At 40.7% G+C, this 27,600-nt stretch overlaps 2 protein-coding genes across 4 annotated transcripts in view; one reads left to right on the top strand and one right to left on the bottom strand.

The window, feature by feature from the left end:
* The window catches only part of LOC141770603 (neurobeachin-like), a 286,789-nt gene that overhangs the window by 56,222 nt on the left and 202,967 nt on the right, over nt 1-27,600 (bottom strand). The window contains exons 27-28 of one of the 3 annotated variants that reach the window (XM_074640306.1): nt 27,258-27,290; nt 21,242-21,378 (exon numbers count right to left, since the gene is read on the bottom strand). In XM_074640306.1, coding sequence (XP_074496407.1) covers nt 21,242-21,378; nt 27,258-27,290 — 170 coding nt within the window. Of the gene's footprint in view, nt 1-17,903; nt 18,038-21,241; nt 21,379-27,257; nt 27,291-27,600 lie in introns of those variants that run through there. The other 2 variants (XM_074640308.1, XM_074640307.1) reach the window with 2 other exon arrangements.
* mab21l1 (mab-21-like 1) lies at nt 18,203-20,080 on the top strand. Its single transcript, XM_074640314.1, has one exon. It carries the CDS (start codon nt 18,613-18,615, stop codon nt 19,690-19,692), a length of 1,080 nt encoding a protein of 359 aa, XP_074496415.1. The 5' UTR covers nt 18,203-18,612; the 3' UTR covers nt 19,693-20,080.

Here is a 27,600-nt window from a genome sequence, read left to right as displayed (position 1 = left end):
AGGGGAGGATACGAGAGGCAGTTTCATTTTGAGTGATATGACTACTCCCCCAGGAGCGAGTGGGATGGATTTCACATATGGCAATTTGGAGGATCAGCACACACTGCGTATACTGTATTCAATGGCTGACCCTAGGCAATGTGGGCCAAATCTGTGAAGAGCTGGAGCAGTCGGAGGAAGGCATAAAGCTGAGAGCAAATCTCAGCTAAGTGGGAGAGCATCGTGAGCCATAGACAGTGTGGTAGACTGGGTCATGGAAAAAATATTTAAATCTAAATATGCTTGAAAGTAACACACATAAAGGCTTATCAATCAATAAAAAATAACTTAAAGGGTCTGTTCACCCAAATTACAAAAGAATTACAAATATTTTCTTACTTACCCATGTGATATCTAGCAATGTAGATGTGTAGTTTTGGTTGCATTTGTCTAATTTCCTGCCTCTATTCCAGTACCATGGAAGTGAAATTTGTTTATTTGTGCTCACGAAAATGAAAAAGTAATTACATACAAAATTTTAAATCTTTTTTTCAGAAACAATGATTATTCAGAGTAACAGGGACGTTGTTCCCGGGAAGAGAATCTTTTAAATATACATGTTTCAATGATGAATTAAAGCAAAAGTATCTGCATGGATAAACACCACTATAAGTGTGGGTGTTTTTGTAATTTGGGTGAACTGATCTTTTAAAGAAAAAACGTAGGAATAAACAGAGTTCATATCTTTCTAAAAAATGACTCAGGTGTTCCACACACTGTGAAATTAAACCAATATCAAACTTTATAAAGCTGCACAAACTTAAATCTTAGCTGTCTGACCACGACGTGCCCAAATCCACACTTTTATTTCAACTTTAATCCCTTTTCCATCCTGCAAGATTTATGCCTGAGCATCAAAGCATGTTTTTCATCTGATCCCCCTTATATGTGACAACTGTTATGAAATGTAGAAATATAAAAATGCTAAAAAGATTCCCACAGATTATGAAAAAAAACTAAAATCTGCATTCCACTTGGGTCCTCGCTGTGAGAGCCATATCTCAACTTCAATAAAGTAGCGAGCTCCTAATGCAGGTATTGGGGGGAAAACAAGATACAGATTTGCATAATCAGTGTCACTATACATTTGGGTGGTTGCTGGAGTGTGGCAAGATGACACAGCTCGGGTGCTCTGGCAAGACCAGTGGGATAAAGGAGATGAATATGCATTAAATATGCTGGCAGTTCACTGCCCCAAATGTCCAGCCAAGTTTGTCAATAACATTTATGTCAGGGATGGTATTTCACGCACATTAGCAGGCCCTGCTGCGCCGTCTTCACCGCCGCCGTGGTAGGACAGGTGGGAGGAGCCGCTTTCCTCGTATGTAATTTCTTCTTAAAGAGTCAAGGCTCTTTAAACATTCTTTATCTAGCTATGGTAAAATGTAAAGCCTCAAGAAATGCAATGAAAAAAAAAAAAATCAAAACTCAGACTGGTAGTTCCCTACAGCGATGATAAACAAAGTTTGGCATCAAGCCACATGATGCCTGCACAAGGCTTCTGTGAGGTTACAAGAAACAATACAAAATAAAATGTGTAAATAAGTTTCCTTACTGATTTACACAGTGCTGTATACAGCAGGGAAATACATTTTAAGTGATCTACATGTAAGTATAAACCCACATTTTATGTATTTTCTTGTATTTAAAGGCAAGGTTAGTAAAAAACATGTTTTGCTATATTAGTTGAAATTCTCATTACATCCCAACAGCAATCAATATATCAAATGCTTTGACAAAAAAAGAAAAAAATCTGGTATTTGTGGCTGTCGCAGGACTTTAATAAACCCGTCCATTCATTTCATACAGCCCGAATGTAATGATTGGACGGGCTACCTGCCTGTCTACCTGCCTGTCTACCTACCTGCCTGCCTGCTTGCGTGCACACACCCGTGCACTCACTGGGCGTCACCGGAGTCTTCCACAAGCTGCTAGCTTGACAACTGTGAGTGCCAAGAATAGCCATATTTGTTATTTATGTTCATTATGATATGTCTATGTTCATAATGATAATTTTGGGGGAGTGGCTTTGGAAGGAGGCCTGAAGGGACGGACTGTCAGTGTTGCCGACTTGGCAATTTTCCCGCTAGATTTAGGGACTTTTGGAGCTAGTGCTGCTAGCTTCGTTCTTTGGAAAATATTTGACAACACTGGGCTTGTTTTTTGGGTTGGATCATTTAAAAAAATCTAGTGTACTTTTCTCAAGATCACGCACCCTGCCTTTAATACACAGTCATAATTACTTGTGCATTCACACACAACTGCCTTTTTTAGACTCGAACATGTAGTTGCATGCATGAACTGACTGCAAGTGCATGTTCACGGGAGTAGTGAAAAATATGCAGTAACTTTTTACAAGGAATGTCAGAAATACAGTGGGTATTTAAAACTACTTATGAACTGAAATCACAGCAATGTAGGTGGATCGTATCCTTATAGAGAGTCGAAGTCCCGCTCGTTCCGGTGGACCACCATGGGACCTTTACTTCGGAAACAATATGAACGGTAGTCAACGATGAGACAAATATTTTTTTCATCCCGTTTGAATTGCGCCATGAATATGACATGCACATATGATGTTTGTCAATTTAAAAGATCATTTTACAAGTCAAGAAAGTAGTAGTAGAGTATCAGACTGTGAAAATACATACTTTGAAAGACTAGACACCCAAAAGTCGCGCAAGTGACGTCTCTCTAGCTGAAGCTACGATGCCTGTGTGTTTCCTACAGGGATGTGCTCACACCAGCGACGGGTCTCGCTTGTTCTTTCTCTACCCGGCTGATAAAGAGACCAGGAGTAGCTGGATAAAACACATCAAGTTAGATAACGTTACATTTGTGCCTGGTCATAGCTAAGTTAGCTAGCTAGATAATGTTGGTGACGTATATTGTGGGAGACGAGAGATGTAGTTCACTGAGCGGATTCACACAAAACTAAATGATACTACGACAACCCAACGACAAAGTGTCACTTTCTTGACTTGCAAAATTAATTTTAAATTGATAGACATTATATGTGTGATTCATGGCAAAATTAAAATGGGATCAAAAGAAAAGTTTTCTCTCGCCGGTGACTACCGTACATATATATTTTTTTAAATAAGGTCCCATGGCGGATACCGGAAGGGGCAGGACTTCGCATCTCTATTGGATCATTTCAAATGATTTCAATATATACTTATCCTATTTCCTGATGGCGTTTGTTAATGTTTGGCATATTTTGTGATGAGTGTTGCACTCCATGTATTAAGTCATTCTGCCTTGAATTAACCAACCAACTACAGTTTCTCTTTGTGCCTCTATCAGACAAACTTAGATAGCAAAGTACAGATTTTAACACTTCTTTAAAAGCTAGCGGTGTTACTAATGGTGATTAAGTTACATCAGAATTCAAATCTTTTTCCATGAAATGTACATTATTGTGTCTCCTCCCCGTCAGTGGAAACTTAATGTCTTGCAAGTAAATTATTATATGTAGCAAGTAAAGAAACAAAGAAAAAGAACACAACAAACATTTACACATACGTATGAACATGTTCCAGTGATGACCCCGCCACAGCCACATCCGCACACATACATGAACACACTTAGTGAGCACATCATCCAGATAAACAGCTTGAGGATGCCTTCACTAAGGAGCTTGAGAGAAGGGATGCAGTCATTTGGTATGGGGTCGTCTCAGCAAGCTTTTCCTAATGGGGCTTTTTCAGGGACTTGTCAGCCTTAAGATGACTGAAATCTTCCTGGCCTGGGTACCAGCTTCCTCTGGCTGCCACTGAGAGTGCCAAGCTGATCGCTTTAAATCCCACTTTTTTTTCTTTTTTTTTGTTGGTGCGTGGGAGGGATAGGGGCTCAGAGAAAGACAGAGAAGAAGAGAAAGAAGGAGACAAGGATGGAGAGGCGGAGAGACGGAGGAGGAGAGGGACAGAAAGAGCAAGCGGTTAGACGAGAGGGCCTGATGAGCAATGAGCGCCTCACTCGTCCTCAATTAATCTTGTCTCTCTACCTTTGCTTTGCCGCTTCCCTCAGCACCAAGGTAATAACGACACCCTCATCCATTATCCTTTTATCCCCGTTATTCACTGGGAATTGCTTAATAATATGTTACAGATTTGGCCTCCTTCGTATAATTCTTTCTGTCATTCGCAGTATATCATCTGGAAAACACACAGCCCCCTTTCTGCTGGACGCTCTTTGAGGATTATCGTGGGTGACACCTTCGGGATGCAGCCAGAATCTAGAGCATCATTTTTCCAGGCATGAAGTGGAATTACCCTGACTTATCTGTCATTGCCAAAAGCACAACAAGCCATTCAGGGCCAAAGCAAAGGTGGAACAGGTTCTTATCGGCTCCTCTGAACGAGGGGGCTTGTAAATTTATGCTAATGAGGGCCTTTTGTCATCCGGGCTCACCCCTTGGGGCTGAACGGGGCTTGCAGGGGGATGATAATCTGGCTGTTGAGTGCGCTAGATAATTTGTACTTTATCCTCATGTAATTATATAGTTTAAATCTTTTTACCAATGCTAATCCTACGACACGAGGAAGTGTCTTAACCGTGTCTGTGGCTCTTAGCGGCGCTAGTTAGCGTGCCTCTGACTCGCTCTCATAAAATCACGTAGGAGGAGAGCAGCGCTGATATAATTACTCTGACTTTCTGTAGCCCGCGCTATGAATCCTCATATCATTTTGATCCACCTTAGCAGGCAGGCAGGAAGCCAAGCTAGCAGCCTGGGGGTATGGGAGACAAGTCGGAAAAGGTGAAAACATTGTAGCGCGGCTGAAAGAGCCTTCCCCATTTTTTGTCAGGAAAGAAAGATGGAGGAGGCCAGGAAAACGGACTGAAAAGGAGTAAAAGTAAGTGTAGAAGGGCAGCTTTGCAGAGATTTTGAGGTCTCCCTGCCGTCCAGTGGGATTCCAGGCCGTCTTGTGCGCCTGCCAAAGCCGACAGCCCCTGACAAGCTGTTTGGCGTGCTGTAATTTGACTAATTACATTGGATTAGACCATATTAATGCAAGCTGTTTTCTCCAGGGTCACTGACCCACCCACTGTGTCCCTTGCTAGTTTCCCCCCATTCGGTGTAAACAAAACATACACAAGAAAGAGAGAAGCCTCTTTGTTGCTGTAAATGATAAAACAATGAGCATGCATCTATATCCCTGACATTATTCTTATAATGGTTGAGAATGTGTTTCAAAGCATCCACAGCAGAGATGGCTGCATGTGAGATACAGCCTGCACTTTCCTGAGGCACATCATCACAGGATTCTTTGATAACAAACCAAATCCTCTGCCTGCTTTATCTCTCTGCAGGAAAAGAAAAACAAAATAAGGACTTTTATGAATCTCAGAGAAGTCCCAGAGTTCACAAAATAGTTTTTTACACATTTGACAGGGGTATGGGGACTGAGGAGGGTCTCCGCATGCTGACAACAACAGTGCAACATTTCATTTTAATTTGACTTTTATCTTAGCAAAATATCAGGATGAAATCTGAAATGAGGCGTTGCTTTTTATGCGTGGTTTGGTCGAACAATTGTTTTTCTGAGGAAACGGCGTGTTGAAATCCATGATTAATATGAATAATGAAGGACACGTCATTTGATCTGCTTTATAAATGAGAAGATATGCTCAGAAAAGCGGAGAGAATGCTTATTTGTACAAAGAAGGAGGGAAACCGATCCTCATTTGCATTTGCAAAACTCCAAAATGAAAGGGGGGAAATGAGCCATAGAATATGTGTGTTTTAATACAAGTGCTCTCCCAATTGTACCAAATCAATTTGAGTTTCACACAATGGAGAGGCAGCTCCACTGTTTGTATGTGCTCCTCTCCCTTGAACACGGTGTAATAATAGTCTTAAACCAGCCGTTATAAAGACAGAATACCAAAGAGGCTTACCGCCTTGGTTTCATGAAACATTTAGGCAAAAGTTCCAAGGGCTGAGGATGATGAAAGAAGGTAAGCTTGGAAATGGGCTTCTGGGATCCACAGCCCTTATTGTACAGAAGTCACATCGAATTAATACTGAGGGCCATTTGCAGCCTTTCTTCTCCTCAGCTTTTCAGAACGGATTAAGCTATGAAAACTCAGAAATTACTAAAGCACCTATTAGGCATTATGCTCACCCTTTCTCCTCTTTCCCTTTGAAAGTCATTGAATGTGCTTCACTTCACTCGCACTTCAATTCTCAAGTTGTTTGCATACTTGAAAGACGGGCAATTTTTATAAAATATCTCATGTAAAATGCATATTTCCACTTGCACTATATGAAACCCATCCCCGGAATTTGAAAATACTAACTCCAATACACATTTAACACCGTTTGCCATCCTATAACCCCATTATTTATTATTTTGTGGATCTGTATATTACATAAAACTGTATTTAGTTTGACAGAGGGGTCACATGTATTCAAGCAGTTCACTGAAAGCCTCCGGGAGTTGTTTCCACACTGATGAGGGACCAGTATTGCCGGGGCTCTCTCAGGCTCTTCGCACCCCTCTTTGCTCTCTCAATGCCTCTTCAAAGAAGCACAGGGAGTGCATGAATTGTAATTATGGCTCCTAACAGGATTCAAGAGCGCCCAAACGATGGCACTTGAGAACCAGGTCGTGTGGAGTTAAACGGCTGTCAGACACTCAAAGCTCCCCAGCATGTGAACAAACCAACAAAGGCTGGACGTGTCCACTTCTAGGGCCCTCCTACCCACTTTCCCTCTCATAGGGAGAGATTAAAGATCAACTAAAGCCCCTTTAAAGACCCATATAGCCTTTGAGCAGTTTTACTCACATTCCAAGTTACAAGAAGGGTTACAGTTTTCCAGGTGAGATACTGAACCCAAACAAATTAGTTATTAATATGTTGACTGGAATAAAGTAAAAAAAGATGTGTAAAGAAATAAATCCTTGGCAAAATTGAAGGCAAACAAGGCAGCACCAGAGGGGCATATGAGGGGGGAAGCTAGAGACCAGGTAATTGGTACCACCTGAGAAACCAATCTAACCACAGAGTCAGATTATCTCCCGACCTCGCCTTCAGAATAACGGAAGAGATCATCTGTGCTCCCCAGACACTTTGAATGACTCACCGGGGCACAAGACCCCTCGCTACACATTAAAGAGCCCAGCCTTCAGTCAGGCCCTATCCAACTTCAGCCCCTTCCTACTCCCCAAAAGCACCCAAAAGAAACCAACCTGCAGCGTGAAGTCCCTATGCATGACCCTTATTAAACTCCTAATTGGATTGAGAGCCACTAAGAAAAAAAAAAATTCAACATCGTTCATTCAGCTGAGATTTTCTTTAGCATTCCTTCCAGTAGTTTGCCTCTTCAACAATAACATTCAAAATCAAGTCGCTGAAAACTTTTTTCTTTCTCTTTTCAAAACAGATTTTTCCAAAAAATGGGAGTATAGGCAAAACCTTTTTCACCTTTTCTTTTAAGGCAAAGCACTATTTGATTTTCACAGGGTGCCAAGTGACAGGCTGAAACAAAGCCCAGCGCTGGCCATTGTGTGGCCTTTCACTGTTGTAATGGTCTTAAAATGGCTACAAGCAGGGCTCTATTCAGCGGGTGACCAGGCTGCTCGGCTCTCTCCTCCATATCCAAGACTAACTCGCCGCTGAGCGGGAACTCTGAGGTCAGCTGATGAGTGAATGCGGGGCCGAGTTCACTCATAACCACAGTCTCAGACTATCGGTGCCTGTAGAAGTTCGCAACACGTTTACACTAATTACAGAGAATAAATAGTGCCATAACAACAACATCAATCAAGTTCATTGCGGAAAATAGCATAATGACAATAATTACAATAATATCTCATTAAGAGAGAGAATGAGAGACAGGGGAGAATTAATAGCAGACAGGTGTACAACACACCGCAATTATGGAACCTGAAATTAGTTCATTGCCTCGAGGCAAACAGAAGAGAAAGGGAAGGTTGTAAGTGAGGGTGTGTGTGTGGGGGGTGGGGGAGCTGGTTCCAGGGCTGTACTGGGAGTAGGACTGATAGAGAGAGGCTCACTGACAAAAAAAGGAATTGCAAATAAGCAAACAAAAATGTCTTAAATGTGTAAATTAGGGAGAAAAATAAGAGGGAAAAGCAGCTTTTCCCTGCAGACTGGTGCCTCAGATGAGAAGGGAGCAGCGAAACGTGATCAAGGGGAGCCGTGGAGCGGTGCGGCAGGCGTCAAGATGAGCACTCAGCCAGCGAGTGGCAGCTTCTCCTTTTCCAGTCAATCATTCATTACAGACCCAAGTGCTGCGGAGGAGTGCCTCCTCTTTTTGACCTATCATATTACTGCCTCTGTAAACTCCTAATCCTCCCTTCGTTAGATGGTGTCAACAGCCGACATGCTCTCACCCTGCGCCCACACTCCCCGCTCAGACGCCTCCCGAGCCCTGCCAAGACCACAGAATTGACACTCTAATAAAATCGTTTGAAATTTAACAAGGTAGAACGGCACAACTTTATCCATCTTTTTTTGGGGTGCTTTCATCCACCTTTTTTGACTTGTTTTTATCATTGGAAAGAGATTCAGAAAATTCACTTACTAATTACTTAACTCTGTCTTTTTGTTTTACCATCAACTCCAGTACAGCAACACTTAAAACACTCTTTTCATTGGCTGGTCTGAGCAGCCTGGTTTCTTTTCGCCTTGGGGCTGTTCCTGAGCAGGTGAAAGCCTCGAGGCGGGAACCTGCACATCAGCACTTCTTCGTCCATCATGACTCTTTCATGGGGAGCCCGTCTCCTGAGCTTCTTTACAGCCCAGTGAGATGACTACTATAATGAGTCCAACAGATGAAAGCCCAGCAGGACAAAACAACATTCAGATACATCTGCACACACACACACACACACACACACACACACACACACACTCACACACACATACGCACACGCACACCGGGGTGAGCGCCAATCAGAGGCTTGCTGTGTGAATGTTGTTATTTAGGTAAACAAAGGAATCAGATGCAGGCTGGAGAATAGGAAACCAGATCAGGCATCTCTGTTTTGGCTGAGCACCAAAAAGAAGTTTTGGAGTGGGTGATTATGATTTTGCACGCTGATCACAAACAACAGCTAATAACAGAGTGGTGCATGACGTATTTGTGTAGGCCAACCCAGAAGTTAGAGTCGCCCTGGGTTCCCTCGACAAAAAGCTAACGAGATTTTTCCATTGGGTTTTGGATTATTGCAGAAAATAAGCTCTGTTGCAAACAAACATTTATGATACTTACACGTTCTTGTTCAGCAAGATAATCTTCACTAATGAACACCACTTTTATGATTTTTGAAGCATGAATGCAATCGCCAGAAGTAAAGAAGCTAACGTTAGGCTAAAACTACACCGCGGTCACATGAGCGTGAGTATACACGATGAGGCTGTAAAGGCGGACGAGTCAGCGTGATTTTTTTTTTTTTTAATATTTACTGACATATTTTATACCATAGAACAAAACGAGGGCTGTCAATTGATTAAAATAGTTAATCGCAAATTAATAAAAAATTTTATCCATTCAAAAATGTACCTTAAAAGGAGATTTGTCGACTCTTATCAACATGGGAGTGGGCAAATATGCTTGCTTTATGCAAATGTATATATATATTTATCAGTTAATAACACAAAACAATGACACATATTGTCCAGAAACCCTCACAGGTACTGCATTTAGCATAAAAATATGCTCAAATCATAACATGGCAAACTGCAGCCCAACAGGCAACAACAGCTGTCAGTGTGTCAGTGTGCTGACTTGACTATGATTTGCCCCAAACTGGGATGTCCCAATGGGATTATCATAAAGTGGGCATGTCTGTAAAGGGGAGACTCGTGGGTACCCATAGAACCCATTTTCAGGTCAAGGTATCCCTTTGAAAATGGCCATGGCAGTTTTTCCTCGCCAAAATTTTAACACATGTTTTGAACGTTATTTGGCCTCCGTCATGACGTGGTTGGTACCGATGGATTCCTTAGGTTTTTTCATTTCATATGATATGATAGTATCATATATATAGTATTCACTCTAGCTTTAAAACTGAGACCGCCTCAACCTAAAAATCGCAAGTTGCGTTAATGCATTAAAGAAATTAGTGGCGTTAAAACAAATTTGTGCTAGCGCGTTATTGCGCTAACTTTGACAGCCCCAAACAAAACATTAAAATCTCTTAAGCTTGTGTTAACCAAAGACCTTATTTCAGGCATCTAACTAAAAACACATTAAAAAAAACATTGACCTCCAGACGAGGGAACTAGAAGTGCTAAAATGCTAACTCATTTCCGTATTTTAGGACACATTCCTGCACCACTCTATCTAACAACCAAGTTCATCACAAGCATGTGCAAACATATCACATACGCAACTGTCCCTCACTCACCCCGTGCATTAGGCCACAGGCCCCCGTTCACACACACAGATCCATACAGTGTGTGGATGGTTTAGGTAGGGTCCCGGTTTAAGCTGACAGATACCAGATAGATACTCAAAGAAATGACAGCCCTGATTTAGGATGCTTCTGAGTTTAGCTCAATGTGACACTGTCGCAACAAAACTATCACCTATGAGCGAAGGCCAGCATTCATTTCTTAATGGCATACAGCACATACGCCTTTGTAGTCTGTTAGGATCTTAAAATATCTCACCTTACTGGGAATATATATGTAAATTTGGGAGATAAACTTTGTCACAGTTGAGACACGCCTACCACATAACACGGTTTGAGGGATGTTAATTACCATATAAAATAAGCAATTGGCATCCTGCCCCATATGTCCCACTTTTTGCAGTGAGGAAGATGGAAATGAGGTGGGGTAGATTTGATTGTGACATGCGCTCCGTCTGCGCTCCACAATGTGTGGCTTTGCCAGTAACAGGCTAATATTCAGCGCGGCTCACCCCCACCAGAACTAATGAAAGTAGACAAAATGTCTCTGCTGCCATCTTTGTCTCGCATCCGCTCAGGGTGAGCCTCCCTCTTTCCCTCCTCTCCTTTTCACCTCCCCTCTTTCCCCTCGCTCTTGAAGGGAGGGTGACAGCGGCATAAAATGGTGGCGAGCAAATGTGCCTTCCATGTGGCAGCGGCGCGGGGGTGACAGGCCGGGCTGAGGCCAGCGCTATCAGCAGTGTGTGGCTGTTGCTTTGAACAACCTGGATGGCCGCCATGGAGAATCAGGGCCGAGCTGATGAGACACCAGCGGTTACAAACAAAAGCAGCTCAGCATCAAATCAACAAACAGCCGGGGCGGCAACACATCCCCAAAGAAACAGAGTTCTTTGATGAATGGAAACTTATAGTTGTCCAAGGTGGCTTGTTAATAACCGACTGTACATCACCTAGTTATTCCTCGTAGGCAGTTATGTTTTAATGTGCAGAATTACATTCAGAAACAGTTTCTAGATAATGATTTAACAAAGATGCTATTATATTAGAAGTAAATATCAGATATATAAACTCTACAATGATTCTAAGAGAGTCTAGGGATGCACCAATCCGACTATTTCAGTCCCGATAGCGATACCTGGGCTTTGGGTATCGGCCAAAACCGAGTAGCGATCCGGTACTAGTGTTAAATTAATAAGCTGTAAGCCTCACTGTGTGGAAGTGACTGAGATCATTCTTTTATGCGTTAAGCTTGACTTAAACATTGCTTTCCTAACTTAAAACATAAAACCAATAATTTACTGAATTGATATTTATTATTAAAATGATAAATCATATACCAGCAACTTGGTAAAAAATCCTCAAAATTAACAGGAAATACAATTCAGGTGTAAACCATTTTAATGCAGCAACAAATTGGTCAAAACTTAAACAGGAATTAAAATTCCAGTATATAATGTATATAGTATATAAACACAGAATTGAATTGAATAGATCGGCCCTATTGTCACTGATACCCGATCCAGCTATTTGAGTCAGTATCGGGCCCGATATCCGATCCAGTATCGGTACCGGTGCATCCCTAGAATCTACGGATAGAGGATGTCATATGTTTTACAAATTGTAAAATCCTTATTTGAATAAATTCACCTGATTCGATTTCAACTATAAGATATAAAATGCATTTAAAGTATATCCATCCAAGCATAAAACTACTGAACAAAGCCAACTGGCTTCATGGTTTAGTCATTCTGGGGGGCTGTTAGTTAACCCTGAGCTCAGAGGATGATGAAGCAAGGGCATAAATCACAGAGTGAAACAAGGCGGACTCCTCCGATTCATTAATGGAAATGATCTGTCAATATGCTGGAGTCAATTCACACGTGTCAGCTGGGCTCGGCACACAATGGGCCGGCCAACTTATGAACTCCCAGCACCACTCCGTCGAGTCCATAAAACAACTGGCATCGCCGCTGGGGAGCGCCCCGAGACACCACCCTCTTTGCACAGACCACCAGATGACACAGATGGGGCGAAACCAAACAAAGACGAGACTCCCTTTGTACAGAGGGGGACCCCCTTTCAAAAGCCATTCATGCAACAAATTGGGGAAATCTGGCCATGCAACACTCCGGGTTTGCTCTTTTATTAGCGTGAGCCTTACGTCACAGTAAGTGAAATCAGATTTATGGCTCTCTGCTACAAAAGGAGGTTAGAATCAAGAGCACTTTTAAGACACAAAAACGTTTATGTTAACCAACAACAGTTTAGCTATGTTAACCAGGAACAGCCTGTTATTTTGTACATGAGCAAACAGATCATTTATCTGGTTACAAAACTTTCCCATCTTGCACAATAATGACCAAAAGATAATCGACTAAAGAAAAGCTAATGAGGGAAACTACACACAAGGACAACGCTGATCCATGCTCCTCTACACTGGAGCTGATGGATCGTCTGGCTAAATATAGAGCTGACTTTTCCAACATGACACATTTGTATTGTTAAATCATCTTGACAAGCTCGCAAGCAAATGTCAGTTAATTATAGTTTCTATTTTTTCTTCGCCGTATCGGTTTAAGCAGCAGATAGCGCTGATTATTCATATAGTCACAGAGATTAATGACTATTAATATCAGTCACAGGTACTGTAGGGGACTCCTCCATCTTATGGTAGCAGCATCAAGCTTTAGCACTTTCAAAGGCAGCCCATCAGTTTGTTTCCATGTAGGTCATTAAATATGTGCACACAGACTTTCTCTTATTAGGCCCTCTGCATTTTTCTTTTCTTGTTCTTCCTCAGCTGCACACCCATGCTGCTGCAGCAATCTGCATAGAGGGACATTTGTCATCATTAGCCTTGCTCTGACAGTTGGCACCCGGCACCTCAGATCTCCAGGACTGGCAATTATGAACCCTTCATCCCTTATTTAGGCAACATTGCCTAATTTTATCACAGGCCTCACCAGCAGCGTTTGATTACCAACAGCTCCGGACCTACAATGTGCCACCGATTCTCCCATTCCGTTTGCTCTGTGCTTTCGATGTGCTCTGAGATCACGTGACAACGTGGGAGGGAACTGTGTTCGGTTAATCTGAGATTTGAAATTACTTATAAGACGCGGGGGCTGCAAAGAGGGCTGTGGATGAGCATCATGGGGTCAGTGGGCAGATGATTACAGCGCCCACCTGTAGGTGGCAGACATCTCAACGCAGACATTAAGATTAATCACACTGCTGCTGCCGCTACTGCTGAATGGTTGCCTTTTATACGACAGACAAGATGGAAGTCAGGCGTATAGTTTTCTTTGATAAATAAAAGAAAATGAAAAAGAACTGCATGTTTACAAATACACTAATCAATTCTATAACAAACAGAGCCCTACCGATATGTAAAAAACAGGAAAAACCTTGCTGAATAAAGTAATAATAAACCAGCCACAGTCTCCAACACACCCAATGTTTAGCAAACTTATGTATGACAAAATACAACGCTAAGCTGTGTGCTTATAAAACCAGTTCAGAGCACAACCAGCACTTTCACTGCTCTCAACTGCATACCTGTGTAGGAAGAAAGTACACAAAGCCTGTGTTTTCCTTTTGTTAAGCAAACCAGACATTTTCTGGATCGTTATTTTGGCAAACAAAACTGAATTGTATTCATGCTAAATTCATGCAAATACATGCATGTAATTTATCACGGAGGCTGACAAGCGTACCATATTGCAGAGGGGAGGGGTGAAGGGCCAAATGAAGCTGAGACAATCAATTAAGTTTCATGATTTACACTTTTTTCCACCTCTCTGTTGCCTCAAAAATCTCCATCATGCTGATAAGTTTGATGTTATATGCTATGGATGTGGTTCACAGTGAACAGAGCCTGTTGAGGTGATCACTGAGGGGTCCCTGAGAGCCTCTGGCTATGTGCTCCAGCTTCCTGACTTCTCTGGAGGAAGCTGCTAATACACAGCGGAGGATAAAACAAATGAATGGACACAATCCAAAGGGGGTCCTCAGTGAGGCTCCAGGCCCAAAAAATTAACTGGCCTCCAACAGAGACACCATATTGCTTGGAATAATAATGTTCCGTTATTAAAAATCCCAATGACAATTTCATTTGGTGACAAATAAAATTATAGGAAATGTGTCAAAGTGAGCGGCTGCATCCCATGAGATTAAAGTATATTATTTCTCACAGTTTGAGAGCCAGTGTTGATGTCACTTCTCTGAAGCGTCACTGCTTTTAATCTGATTTATATAGAAATATGTCATCCTATTAAGTCCACTTTGACTAATCTGCATATTAGCTTGGGAGCTAGCTGGTATACTCCCTTTGTATGGGACATGGCTCTCGTTTTCAAAACTAAATGACCCCGGAAATTTAATGAAAAAGCCATATGGCAGACCATATTTGTTCTCTTGTAATAGGATTATTAAAATAATAAAACCGCACTTATAATTATGATACCAGTCAGAGGATTGCTGGTCATAAAGGTCTTGATCCAGCTTAAAATCAGCTAAATGCTACACTTATATAAAGTCATTGACTATTTTATTATGAGGTAATATTGAAAATTGAAACTCAAAGACAGCATGCATAAATATCACTGTAAAAGATGTTATAAAATACAGTTAAAGCCACAGCCACAGAGGACAGTGTTGTTCAAAATAGCCAATAAACTTTCATGATTGTAGAGCATGAGTTTTTCATTTCCCCCCGGAGACTCACTTTTTCAAAATATTATTTTTCATTAAACGCTAGAGGCTACATACTGTTTTGTACATACATATAATAAAAATAATTCTATTTAGATTATGAGCATTTGATTATGAACACATATGCGTTAGTTAAATGCATATATATTACTAATTCATGTGTATAAATACTGCATAAAGCCTAGAGGATGAAATATAAAATGAAGCAACCTACATTTAATAACTTTGGCTACAATCAGTAAAATATCATTTCAAATCACTCATAGCACGAGTGGTGTCATCAAAGGGCAATTTGAGCCATCAGACAAGGACCATTGACCTTACGCCCGGCCATGTTAACAGGACCATCAGTCTTGCTGGAAGAAAGGAAAAAAGAAAAATGGAGGAGAAAAAAAATGAATAAGTGTAGAGGCATGCTCTGGAAACAAAGAGGCCTTGAAAACAGGGTCACATGCTCGTGCAAAATTAGGGGAAGTAGAAGACATTGTATTGATTTACACAATCGTGCATGCATTTTGCTGGGTCAGAAATAGGCCTGTGCTGGAATCACAGCCTCATATATCACACTGGAGGGCCTCCTATAGCCTAGCGGGGTAGCCAATGAAGCAACAAAGCTCGCAATGTTGTAATGGCAAAGATATGGCTAAGAAGATTCGATTGTCTTAGGCTAGACCTGACAACTGCTGGCGTCTCGGGACTGCGGAGCAGGTTGAGTTACTGTGAGATCTGTGCAGCCCACATGCTTTAGATTAAGAGGTGATCATCTCAATGAAAATCCCCCCCTTCTATCACGCATACGCACGGCCAAAGGCCGGAGCACACGCTCAAGAGGTGCAACTGGATTCGGGGAGATATCTGACTGGGAGCAACATAGCCTGGAACGTGAGGCTAGTCTGGTTTCAATAAAAGGCAAGTACCTGCTGGGCCACAGACAGTGGGAGAGAGTGGGAGAAAAGACTATCAAAGCCTGAGAGGGCAAGAGGCTTCAGCTACCTCTCACCACATGAAAACCTCCATAATGTCCTCCATATCCTCAAGAAATATGTCAATGACAATATACATTTTTGGTTGTGAAATTTATTCAGACCTAAATGTGATAGAATATAGAGCTAATCTCAATATTTAATTTCAGGATGAAGCTTTATATACACCTCTATCATGTCCCCTAATTAGACTTATGAAAAAAAGAATGATGCTACTCCATATCTGTAATTTCTGCCTGGTAACAGTGTAAAATTATCTGTGGGGTTTGCCATGAAGCTACTAGCAGTGTGTCCGTGACAGGCTGTGATGATAATGGGAGTCACCTATCTATCTATCTATCTATCTATCTATCAGGGTCCTTCCTGCACACGCCACCTCCCGCTCAGCCGCATCCATGTAGTGAGTCAGAGCTGACGAGCGCCGCTTTGCCCTCATGTCTGGTCGTATGCAGTTCTGACTAGAGCAGAGATGAGTGTAAATGCCTTTGTGTTCCTTATCTGATCCGTGCAGCATTATCTTTTTGAAGTCCTCTTCAAAGCATGCACTGTACCTCGTGAGATGGAGTGCCAGTGTAGTGATGAGAGGTTTAGTGTGGATGCAACATCTCTTTATTGTGAATCATTGTCTATAGCTGTACCTACAAACAACACACTAATGGGACTTTAAATAAAATGGTCAGGTATGTTGATATTAATTGTTAGAATTATTGGCAATTAATGTTTTTTTTATCTAGTTGTCTTTCTTTTCTCTCTCTTTTTTAAAAACATTTAAACTATGTTTCTCATTGCTTCTGTTGTTTTGGTGCTACAATCTTTATCTTTTTGTTGAAGAAGAAAAAAATATAACCAGTTGTAGAATATCAATGTACATTATTCACGTACATTAATAAGGAATTTGGATTACTGACATGTATGTACAAAACCAAAATAAAATCAATATTACAAACATTTTCAATAAAATGTGTAATGTGTAAAAGAGTGAAGGTCTGTGCTTTAATAATTGTATTTATTTATATATATATACACACACACACACACACACACACACACAACTACAATAAACAATTATATAAGCACAAATCTATACATTCACTCTTTTATGCATTCTTCTTTATTTTTTATACAATAAAACATTGCAATATATAGTTTAGTGTATACTGTAGGTTAATGTACTTTTCTTTTTTGAGCAAAGTAAAAAAGAAATGTATGTTAAGAACACAATTTTTTTTTTTTTTACAGTATATATTAATTAAATGACTGGAAAATACTGACGCGTGAAATTGTTGCTTAACACATTACAGTCTGGTGCCGCACAAAAAAAGAGCAAAACAAATCCGCCTTCTCAGTCTGTATGGTAACACGAGCTCCAGATGTAAACTAACAATGAATGTGTCAAAAATAATCACAGTACTAAATATAAATATAGCGGGATACCTTTTCCATCTTTCAGAAATAAGCCTTCAATTGTTCAATTAATTGAACTAACCTAACTAACTAAGGTCTAGTTAATAAACTATTTCATGATCGTTTTATTAAGGTATGGCTTCAAAAATAAAACGCACAAATAAGCCAAACCTCATATATAAATTAAAATTATTTTTTTTGTTTAAAAAAAACAAACTCCATTCAATTTTATTTTTATTAAACTGATGCGCCTTGTATAGAAGTAAATAGATCCGGTCCACTGGAGAAAACGAAAATACTGAAATAATAAAGCAAAATTAAAAGTTTTATTATCCGAAAACATGAATACTTCTAAAACAATTCTAAATCCACCTACTGTTTCATAAATGATTCAATAAAGCGGACTAAAAAAGCAGCAGATAGAGTCCAAGAAAAAGCAACGTAACGCTGTGAAATAGCTGTTGTTGTTTTTTTCTTCTCTCCTAATGCGTAGGTGTACTTCCGCTCCTCGATATACTACTACTACCTGTACCTTTTTACTCCTATATAACACCCGGGGATGAATTTGTTTTGGATAAACTGGGGAGCGGTGACGCATCACACAGCGATTGGACATGTTGGTCTCAACTCCTCCCTTATAATAAAGAGAGTGTGTGTCTCCTGGTGTAAAACACAGCAGCACCGGGCGGCTGCGTCAGGAGGGAAAACTCCACTCGGCGCAATTACGCGACTCCTCACTGGCACAGTGATCAGAGAAACAACAAAAAGGCGTTTATCCGGCTCCTGAACCTCACAAGGGGTGAAATGGACTTTTAAGCAGGCCGTCCTGATAAAGTGGAGGACTTTGCTTCGTGCACTTCAATGCAGTTTACGGTCCAACAGCTGTGCATGTTATGATAGGATTATTACGCATGTGCTCTGAAGCGCAAGCTTTAAAATAGTTGTCTTATAAATAGACATCTTCTTTTTTTTTTCTTTTTAAATAGATCCTTTCTTCTCTAAAATTGGCTCCCATACAAACAGCCGCGTTGGATCCGTCGGCTTACTGCGAGACTCCGGTGTACAACCCGGATCTCTGCCCGAACATGATAGCCGCACAGGCAAAGTTGGTGTATCACCTCAACAAATACTACAACGAGAAATGCCAGTCTCGGAAAGCGGCCATCTCCAAGAGCATCCGGGAGGTGTGCAAGGTGGTGTCGGACGTCCTGAAGGAGGTGGAGGTGCAGGAGCCCCGCTTCATCAGCTCTCTCAGCGAGATGGATAACCGCTTCGAGGGTCTGGAGGTGATTTCTCCCACAGAGTTCGAGGTGGTGCTCTATCTCAACCAGATGGGAGTGTTCAACTTCGTGGATGACGGCTCTCTGCCGGGCTGCGCCGTGCTCAAGCTCAGCGACGGCCGCAAGAGGAGCATGTCTCTGTGGGTCGAGTTCATCACAGCCTCCGGGTACCTCTCGGCGCGCAAGATCCGCTCCAGGTTTCAGACTCTGGTGGCGCAGGCTGTGGATAAATGCAGCTACAGAGATGTTGTCAAAATGGTCGCTGACACCAGTGAGGTGAGGTTGCGCATTAGAGACAGATACGTGGTGCAAATCACTCCGGCGTTCAAGTGCACCGGGATCTGGCCTCGCAGCGCTGCTCACTGGCCTCTCCCTCACATCCCCTGGCCTGGTCCCAACCGGGTGGCTGAAGTCAAAGCGGAGGGTTTCAATCTGTTATCCAAAGAGTGCTACTCTCTGAACGGCAAGCAGAGCTCCGCAGAGAGCGACGCCTGGGTGCTGCAGTTCGCCGAGGCCGAGAACCGGCTCATCCTGGGCGGATGCAGGAAGAAGTGCTTGTCGGTGCTCAAAACGTTGCGCGACCGTCACCTGGAGCTGCCCGGACAGCCTCTGAACAACTACCACATGAAGACTTTGGTTTCCTACGAGTGTGAGAAGCATCCCCGGGAGTCGGACTGGGATGAGAACTGCCTCGGAGACCGCCTCAACGGGATACTATTGCAGCTCATCTCGTGTTTGCAGTGCAGAAGGTGCCCGCATTATTTCCTGCCTAACTTAGACCTGTTTCAAGGGAAACCTCACTCATCTCTAGAGAACGCAGCCAAACAGACTTGGCGACTGGCGAGAGAAATACTGACCAACCCCAAAAGCTTGGAGAAACTCTGAGGTAAAAAAAACAACAATATGTTAGTTCACCTCGTCTTAAACAGTGTGGTAAATAAAGAGGCCTATAACGAGCTCACAAACGGACAGAACAAATATTGCCAACCAATTTGCAAAAAGTCTTGTGAAATGTGACTGTCCTCTGTTGTTGAATATGTCCCGGCCTGATTCAACATGATTTTTATAACACTTTTAGTTTGCCATTCTGTCCCCGTGCACCTTTTGGCGGTGCCAATATTTAGGAGCAAGTCTAAATTATTGGCAACTATTAATCCAAGAAGCCACATCAACAGTGGGTTTCTTTTCTCTCCGTGCCACATGGTTGCCTACACATTCCCCCTTAAAATGCTTTAAAATAAAGCCCCGTGACAAATTTTGGAAAAAGAATAAATTCAAACACACATCTGTACATTTTATACTGTAAATACATTCATAGATTGTGATTCAAGTGGTCTGAAATTGTGAATGTTGTTCTGTGACACGTAAATAGGATCCACCTGTTTAAATCTACTTCTGAACTTTTTCTTTTATCTGGTAGAAAACCTTATTAATTTATACTTGCATCAGTGGTAGTCGGATTCATCTGTTTCAATGGACATTGTCTGATTTTTTGAAAGTTTACATTTTGATAGGCGTCTACGACATTGAAAAACATTCCATCAATTTACTTGAATTATTATTTAAAGTACTCGTTTTGGTTGTTGTTTATCTCTACCATGCTTAGGCCTACATGATAAAAAAAATGAAAATGATAACATATATATAGTATATATATATTACAGTTTAATTGAAAAAAAAAATGCACTTGAAATACACTGGATTATAACATCTGTGATCTGATTTTTTTATTTCTGTCTTTGATCTAATTTAAAGAGCTAATAAAACGAGCTGTTTTATATTTGTGTCCCATTATGGTTTTATTAAATGTGTTTTTGACAGTAGTGAAGTAGGCCTAACGCCATGCAATAATAATATAATGGGATCTTTAATTTCGGGTTCTGGATGTTGACACTTTAAAAAAGAAAATAGGGAAATAGGAATTAATTAATTTCATACACAATATTTTAAACAGACCTACAACATTGCCGATCAGTTTGCATTTATCTAAACCACAGCCCCCTATTTATTTTATTTTTTATTTTATTACCATTAGGTGGCTGGCATAACTTTATGGATAAACTGTTACAGTGACCTGCACGACGAGAAGGCCTCAATGGTCATCATATGATTATTATTTATTTTTTTTAAATGCAGAAAAGATGCAGAAAATTTAAAAACACAAAATAGAAATCACCCGGGATTAATAACAAAATTCTGGACACAAAACGTCATTAAATAATACAAAAGACAAAGCGTGGACAGAGGCGCAGAGCACCTCCACCTGCGCATTCTCATTCCTCCTAAAAATTGTGTATTTAAATAAATGTTTAGGAGGCTACATGTAGGCCAGTTACAATACAAAAATATATATATGTATCAACTGTGGAACATGTGGGATGCCAAACTGTGCGCTTTTAAACTCGGTCTGCACACTTGCTTGCAGGTGACTTACCTTTGAGTCGACCCTCTTGAAGGCTGGGTCATCCTCGTCCACCTCGAAGTAGATCTCAGTGGTGGTGATGGACAGAGTCCCGCGGGCCACCAGGACGGGGGCCACGAGCTGGGCCGGGCTGCTCAGCACCACTGGGCCTATAGATACACACAGAGAGAGGGGATAGACACATGCGAAATCAGTAACATGCACAGAAAACAAAGATTAGATTTATGTTAAATAAAGCGAGGCTGAGGTTAATTCTGATGCGATTACAGGAGACACGGCCTGTTGGCACCGAAATACCGCTCCGTGCGTAAAACCACCATGCGCCTTTAAACAGGAGAGAATTAGAAAATTAATTATTGTAGTCAAATTGAAGTTAAATATAATAAAATAATTCCATATTTCCCTCTATCATCATTTGCAGTGCAGATCTGAAATATGAATTTGCGTCACTGCAGGGTTGCTTTAAAAGGAGCAGCCTGTAAGTAGATTCCGAAAATAATAATAATAAAAAAGCTCTTTTATTGTCCAATAAGATTAATTCATGTAGGAAAACAATACAACTACAAGCTTGTTAAAGTCAAAATAATTGTCCGGTATTGTAAGGTGTGTTTGTGACCCTGCCAGCTGATAGCGATCACATCTTTATTCCAGTCTCTCCCTCCTCCTCCCTCTCTTCCTCTCTTCCTCTGCTTCATCCTCCATGTTTCTCAGATCAGTGTCGCTGTGGAGCACCGTTACAGTGATTTGTCTGCTCTCAAACGAAAGCTCTCGAAATCGGGATATTTATCGATCCCTTAAACTCCAAAGAGCCACTTTAATGTCTCATCAATCTTAATCTGCGTTCCTCGGCCAATTATAGCCGATAGTGTTACAGGAATACAAGTGGATTTCGCTCTCAACTCCCAGAGCGCCCCTTCATCGCTCTTCAGGCTGCACAGTCAGACCGGCCTCTCTCTGGCTTTTCTCTGGGTTGCTCGGGTCCATTAACGGTGATCCTATCTGCTGATGCTATCGGCCCACAGAGCTACACGTTGCTCACAAGCTCCATATGAAGAGCAAATACTTGCCATAACCTGTTTTTACTGCATTTCAAATGATGTTTATTGTCGTCTATTCTTAAAAAAGAAGAGAAAAAAAAATGCAAGAAGTAAAACTATCATTGTTATTGCTATTATTATTTCTGCCAATTGAGGAGATTGTCTTTATGTTCACTCCAACCCCTTAAATCACAAACCCATTCCCCTCTTACTAAAAAGAACACTTTTAGGGCTGATGCATTGTGTTGCGGCCCTAAAGGGCTCCACAGAGAGAAGAGAGACACTGGCCTGGAGCATTAAGCCATGCACAGCATCCATTGCTCATGGGGAGGAAGAGGATTAGGCAGTAATCCCCTCAGGGATCCTTCCATAATTAGGCTATATGGCATTAAAATGTTTACACGAGAATAATGAAATTAAGGGCAAGTTACACAGGATGAGTGGTGTATATGGGCTAAAGCTCGGAAGAACTCGGGCTGTTGGGTCTTTTTCTTTTAATGAAAATGAAAATATTTGTCGAATGACAGGCCAATTTAACAAAGTGAGGTGTGGTGGGAGTTTGGGGAGAACTGCTGAGGAGATGGGTATATTATTATTATACCCACAGTACATCCTCTGGACCGCAGTGTTTGATACGGCCGAGTGCTTTTTATATTTTACATAATGAGAGAAATGCAAGTGGAAGTGGGTTACTTGCACACCTGAGCACCATCATTCACTTGCAAACATGTTGACTTAGTGTAGCCTATAGTACATACACACACACATACACGCTCATGCACAGCTGCAGTCATTATGCTGAGTATCTGAGGCACAGTGCCTTGTTGTTCATTTGAGTCACTGAAAGCAATGGTAATTTTTTCCACAGTTTTCAAAGCATGCATTTATCTTTCACTACAACATATTTACATGTAAAAGTCTGGAGAAAGTCTGCTCTATTTACTAATTAAAAAAGGCTGCAGTATACAATAATTACATTAAAATTGACCGAAAAATACATATTTTATTAGGGCTGTCAATCGATTAAAATATTTAATCGCGATTATAGTTAATCATGATTCACGCAATTTAATCACAGTCTTTTATCTGTTCAAAATGTACCTTGAAGGGAGATTTGTCAAGTATTTAATACTCTTATCAACATGGGAGTGGACAGATATGCTTGCTTTATACAAATGTATGTATATATGTATTATTGGAAATCAATTAACAACACAAAACAATGATGAATATTGTCCAGAAACCCTCACAGGTACTGCATTTAGCATGAAAAATATCCTCAAATCATATCATGGCAAACTGCAGCCCAACTGGCAACAACAGCTGTCAGTGTGTCAGTGTGCTGACTTGACTATGACTTGCCCCAAACTGCATGTGATTATCATAAAGTGGGCATGTCTGTAAAGGGGAGACTCGTGGGTACCCATAGAACCCATTTTCATTCACATATCTTGAGGTCAGAGGTCAAGAGACCCCTTTGAAAATGGTCATGCCAGTTTTTCCCAAAATTTAGCAGAAGTTTGGAGTGTTATTTAGCCTCCTTCGCCTCAAGCTAGTATGACATGATACCAATGAATTCCTTTGATTTTTCTAGTTTCATATGATGCCAGCATCTTCACTCTAGCTTTAAAACTACAACCTAAAAATCTCAAGTTGCGTTAATGCGTTAAAAAAATTAGTGGCATTAAAATTAATTTGCATTAACGCATTATCATCGTGTAAACTTTGACAGCCCTATTTTTAATATAAATAATTTAAATTTCCAGAGTTGTTAGTATATTTTCTTTTTAACGTCACCCATGTTCTGTTTGTATTAAGAAATATCTTCTAGATATTTAAATAAGAAAAAACAACAAACAAAGAATAAACTTGGGGAGAAAGCAGACAAACACACTCTGTCTTCCTCTCCGCTTTTTTCCCTGAGATTACACAGAAATGTTGTGTTGTGTTTTTACCCTTTTATAAACATGTCACCACTCAAGGGACCGGTATTGTGAATGGGGACTAAAATGGATACAGAAAGGCTAAATTAAGGCAGAACAAAATGGTTGTGGCTGCTAAACCACACTTGGGGGTACAGTATACTATGGTTCCGCCGGCAGAACAGTCACATCTAGCGACTCTTGCTCGACATTAGACATGCCTCGTGAGGCTCAGACTCTCCTCTCTTCTTTCCACTCACATGCTCATCTTAAGTTACTATTTTACCTGATTTTGTGCATACAGAAAGGCTCATTTAATGCCAGCGTAAGCACTGACAGCATGTCCAATGTCTGAGGGGGAGCAAGACTAATCATAGGTTCAGTAACCACAACTGCCAAGGCCCTTGAGTGCAGGCGCCGCCCCTTTGGCAGCAGCAGCAGGCACTGACCCAGAGGCTGGCAGGAGGAGCACTGTTGTTGACAAGGATCTAGTCCCAGATCTCTCATTAAGGCTGTTCATGCCTGAGATTAGATACAGGACAAACACAGACACAGTGCATCCTGGTAAAAACATTACCCAAATGTTACAGTGGGAGGGAGCTCCCCTATTGGTAAAAATATGAACTCAAACTTTGATTCAACATTAAAAAAAATAATCTTAAATCCCAGCCATTATTCCTCAAAGTCAATGTCTACCTTCAAGATTTGGTTCATAATTTCAAACAAGCTCACACATCATAGAAGTATCACAGATATTCAGTCTCAGCGTTTCTGTTTTGTATGAAGGTCATTATCGGTTCTCTCGGGACAATACATTCAGCCTGCTCTTTTGATTGGGCGGCGCAGGGTTCATCTGACAGACACGCCGTGTTTGGCTGCCTGCTGGCCCTGCTGGGACAAAGAGGAGGGGTCAGCCTCCTCCTCTGAGATTCATCTGTCGGATCTTAGAGGGGATTTCACTGCTCAGCAGTGCCCTGGTTCAGCCTGAGCCTCACACACTAAGCCATGATAACTAGGTAATGTATACACGGCTACGAGGCTGGGAATCTAGAGTCTCAGGGCAGATTTATTTTCATACAATTTCTATCACAATTTGCACCTGGAATCAATCAATTACATACATGCATTCATATTTGTTACTGTTAATACATGCTTCAGTGGCAGCCCTGATCCTACTGGATTAATAAAGACATTTTGGTAACATTATAAATGTGACCTGGAGGGATTGTGCAATCAAACCTGTGACTTCAGTTAAAACACAGTTTGAAGCACCAAGTTGCTTTGTAGACTGTGAATAATTTAACTTGCAGAACCTTGTAAAAAAATCCACGACATTAGATTATTATTGCAAATCTATTACCAAAACAAGAATATCTTCCAATTTTCCTGTTCAGTTTTGTTATTTTTGTGAGGACAACCCAGCTAGAATTTGCACACTCTCTGAAAATAGGGAAATAGATATCATTGAAACAACAATTTGAATGTACAACATGTCAGCCTAAGAGCTGAACATGTACAGTATATACCGTCTTTAGAGCAGTGGATGGTCATTTAAATTGTCTGAAGTAGCCAATAATCCAAAATCAAACCACATCCAGTGACAACAACTGTCAACAACAATGGCCCAGACTTTACCTACTTTACTGCTTTATTATTCTTGTCACTGGAATATAGGAGATGTTTTTGGGATTGGTAATGACTTCCAGGGATTAGTATTACTTTATATTCGACTAAAAAAGCCTGTATCATTAAGGCATCAAACAAGTAACACGGTTCGCTTATTTAAACCATCAATTATATGCAATGAGGTTTTATTGACAAGTATGTAAGGCAGTATTGTTGATCTAAACTCAAAACTCGAGTGAACTCTGGATATCTTACCTTTTAAAGCCATGAAAAGCATGAAGGTTGGCTCGATACTGTAGGCTGGCTCACACACTGAATGTGATGCCGGGTAAATTACAGGATCTTTGGGCAGCCGTGGCTGTGGCAGTAAGATGCACTACTGACTGAATTGTGTCAGACAAAGTATTACAACTGGGTTAAGATCCTGGATGAAAAATAATAATAGCAAATCACATGGGTAAAATAAATTAAAGATGGTATATTGTTATTAGTTTCTCCTCAGCTGTTAAGAGACAACTAATCTCTTCATGATTGCTCACTGTCGAGAGAATGAGGGTTAGTTTGACTGCAGGAGAATTAAGTTGTTGTCTGCTCTCCCTTAACAACCAAGAGCTCACATCAACACGGATAATACCCTTATGTAGTTTCCTTGGCAAACTCCTTCTAGGTTCAGTTAAAATATAATATTTTATTCATTTAAAAGGTGCAGTGTGTAGGATCTGGCGGTATCTAGCAGTGAGGTTGCAGATTGCAGATTCCATTTCTGCCAATAGATCCCCCTAACTGTTACACACCGGTCCTTTAAATGAGATAATGATAAAGATGATTGCTGTATTTTGGGATTGGGATTGTATTTGCTGGGAAAGAAAAATACATTTGTACAAAATTTGATTGACTAAATTAATTTCCAACTATCAAAGAATTCATTGATTGATTATGTTACAATATTTCTGGAGATACACATGTTTGATTAGGTGTGTTATTATTAAGCATGGTTTTGATTCAGAGTAATAAAATATTGCATCAGATTTTCACCCAGTAGCTGTTAATAATGTTTAATCAGTATGATGAAAAGATTGTGTAGAGTTGAGTTATCAGGAGTCTGAACTCAGATCACTTTGATTACAATAAGTGACTCTTTATTATAACCTTATTAAAGTGCAGATCAATATGCTATAGTTACAACAGAGCAACATTAATTAATAATACTTTGTTAGTATTTAAGTGAGTAGAATATCAGTTTAATAACATGAAGTAAACACAATGACTCCATTGATATGAATAGATTGTGAATGGTGCCACCCAACCTTTAAGGGCACATTATTAGGTCAGATGAGGTTAGGTTAAATAAGGCCACTGTAAAGTTAAGTTAAATTCAGTTAGTTAAATATGATTTCTGGACTGATCATCTTTCCGGTGTTAGTTTAACTATAGAAGACTTGCCTCTGGAGATAAACACTCGAGGAAGGAACGGTGCTGACGAGATACAAAACAAAACAGAGAAGGACAACTTGTCAGACCAAAACAATACAGTATGTAGCTGTCAAACCAGAGCAAAGCTGTCCAGGTTAGAGTACAGAGACACAGTCTTTGACTCCAGAACTACATTGATGGTTAACTGCAGGAAGCGAGTTGTAAACTAAAACCTCAAATACATTACATAATTGGATTTTTCCAATACTAAATAATAGCCAAATATCTCAAAGTTTCCCCTTCTTCAGTTGTACTGTTGCCAACGCCATATAATGAGCATTACTACATTGATCCAAACACTTGATATGCTGAT

This window comes from Sebastes fasciatus, chromosome 7, assembly GCF_043250625.1.
Source record: "Sebastes fasciatus isolate fSebFas1 chromosome 7, fSebFas1.pri, whole genome shotgun sequence".
Classification (NCBI taxonomy): Eukaryota; Metazoa; Chordata; class Actinopteri; order Perciformes; family Sebastidae; genus Sebastes; species Sebastes fasciatus.
The sequence above is the reverse complement of the archived record's forward strand: the minus strand, read 5'-3'. Positions and strand labels throughout refer to the sequence as shown.

Bases quoted from the DNA above. Each gene is read 5' to 3' on its own strand.
- mab21l1 (XM_074640314.1), top strand. From the start codon at position 18,613: ATGATAGCCGCACAGGCAAAGTTGGTGTATCACCTCAACAAATACTAC.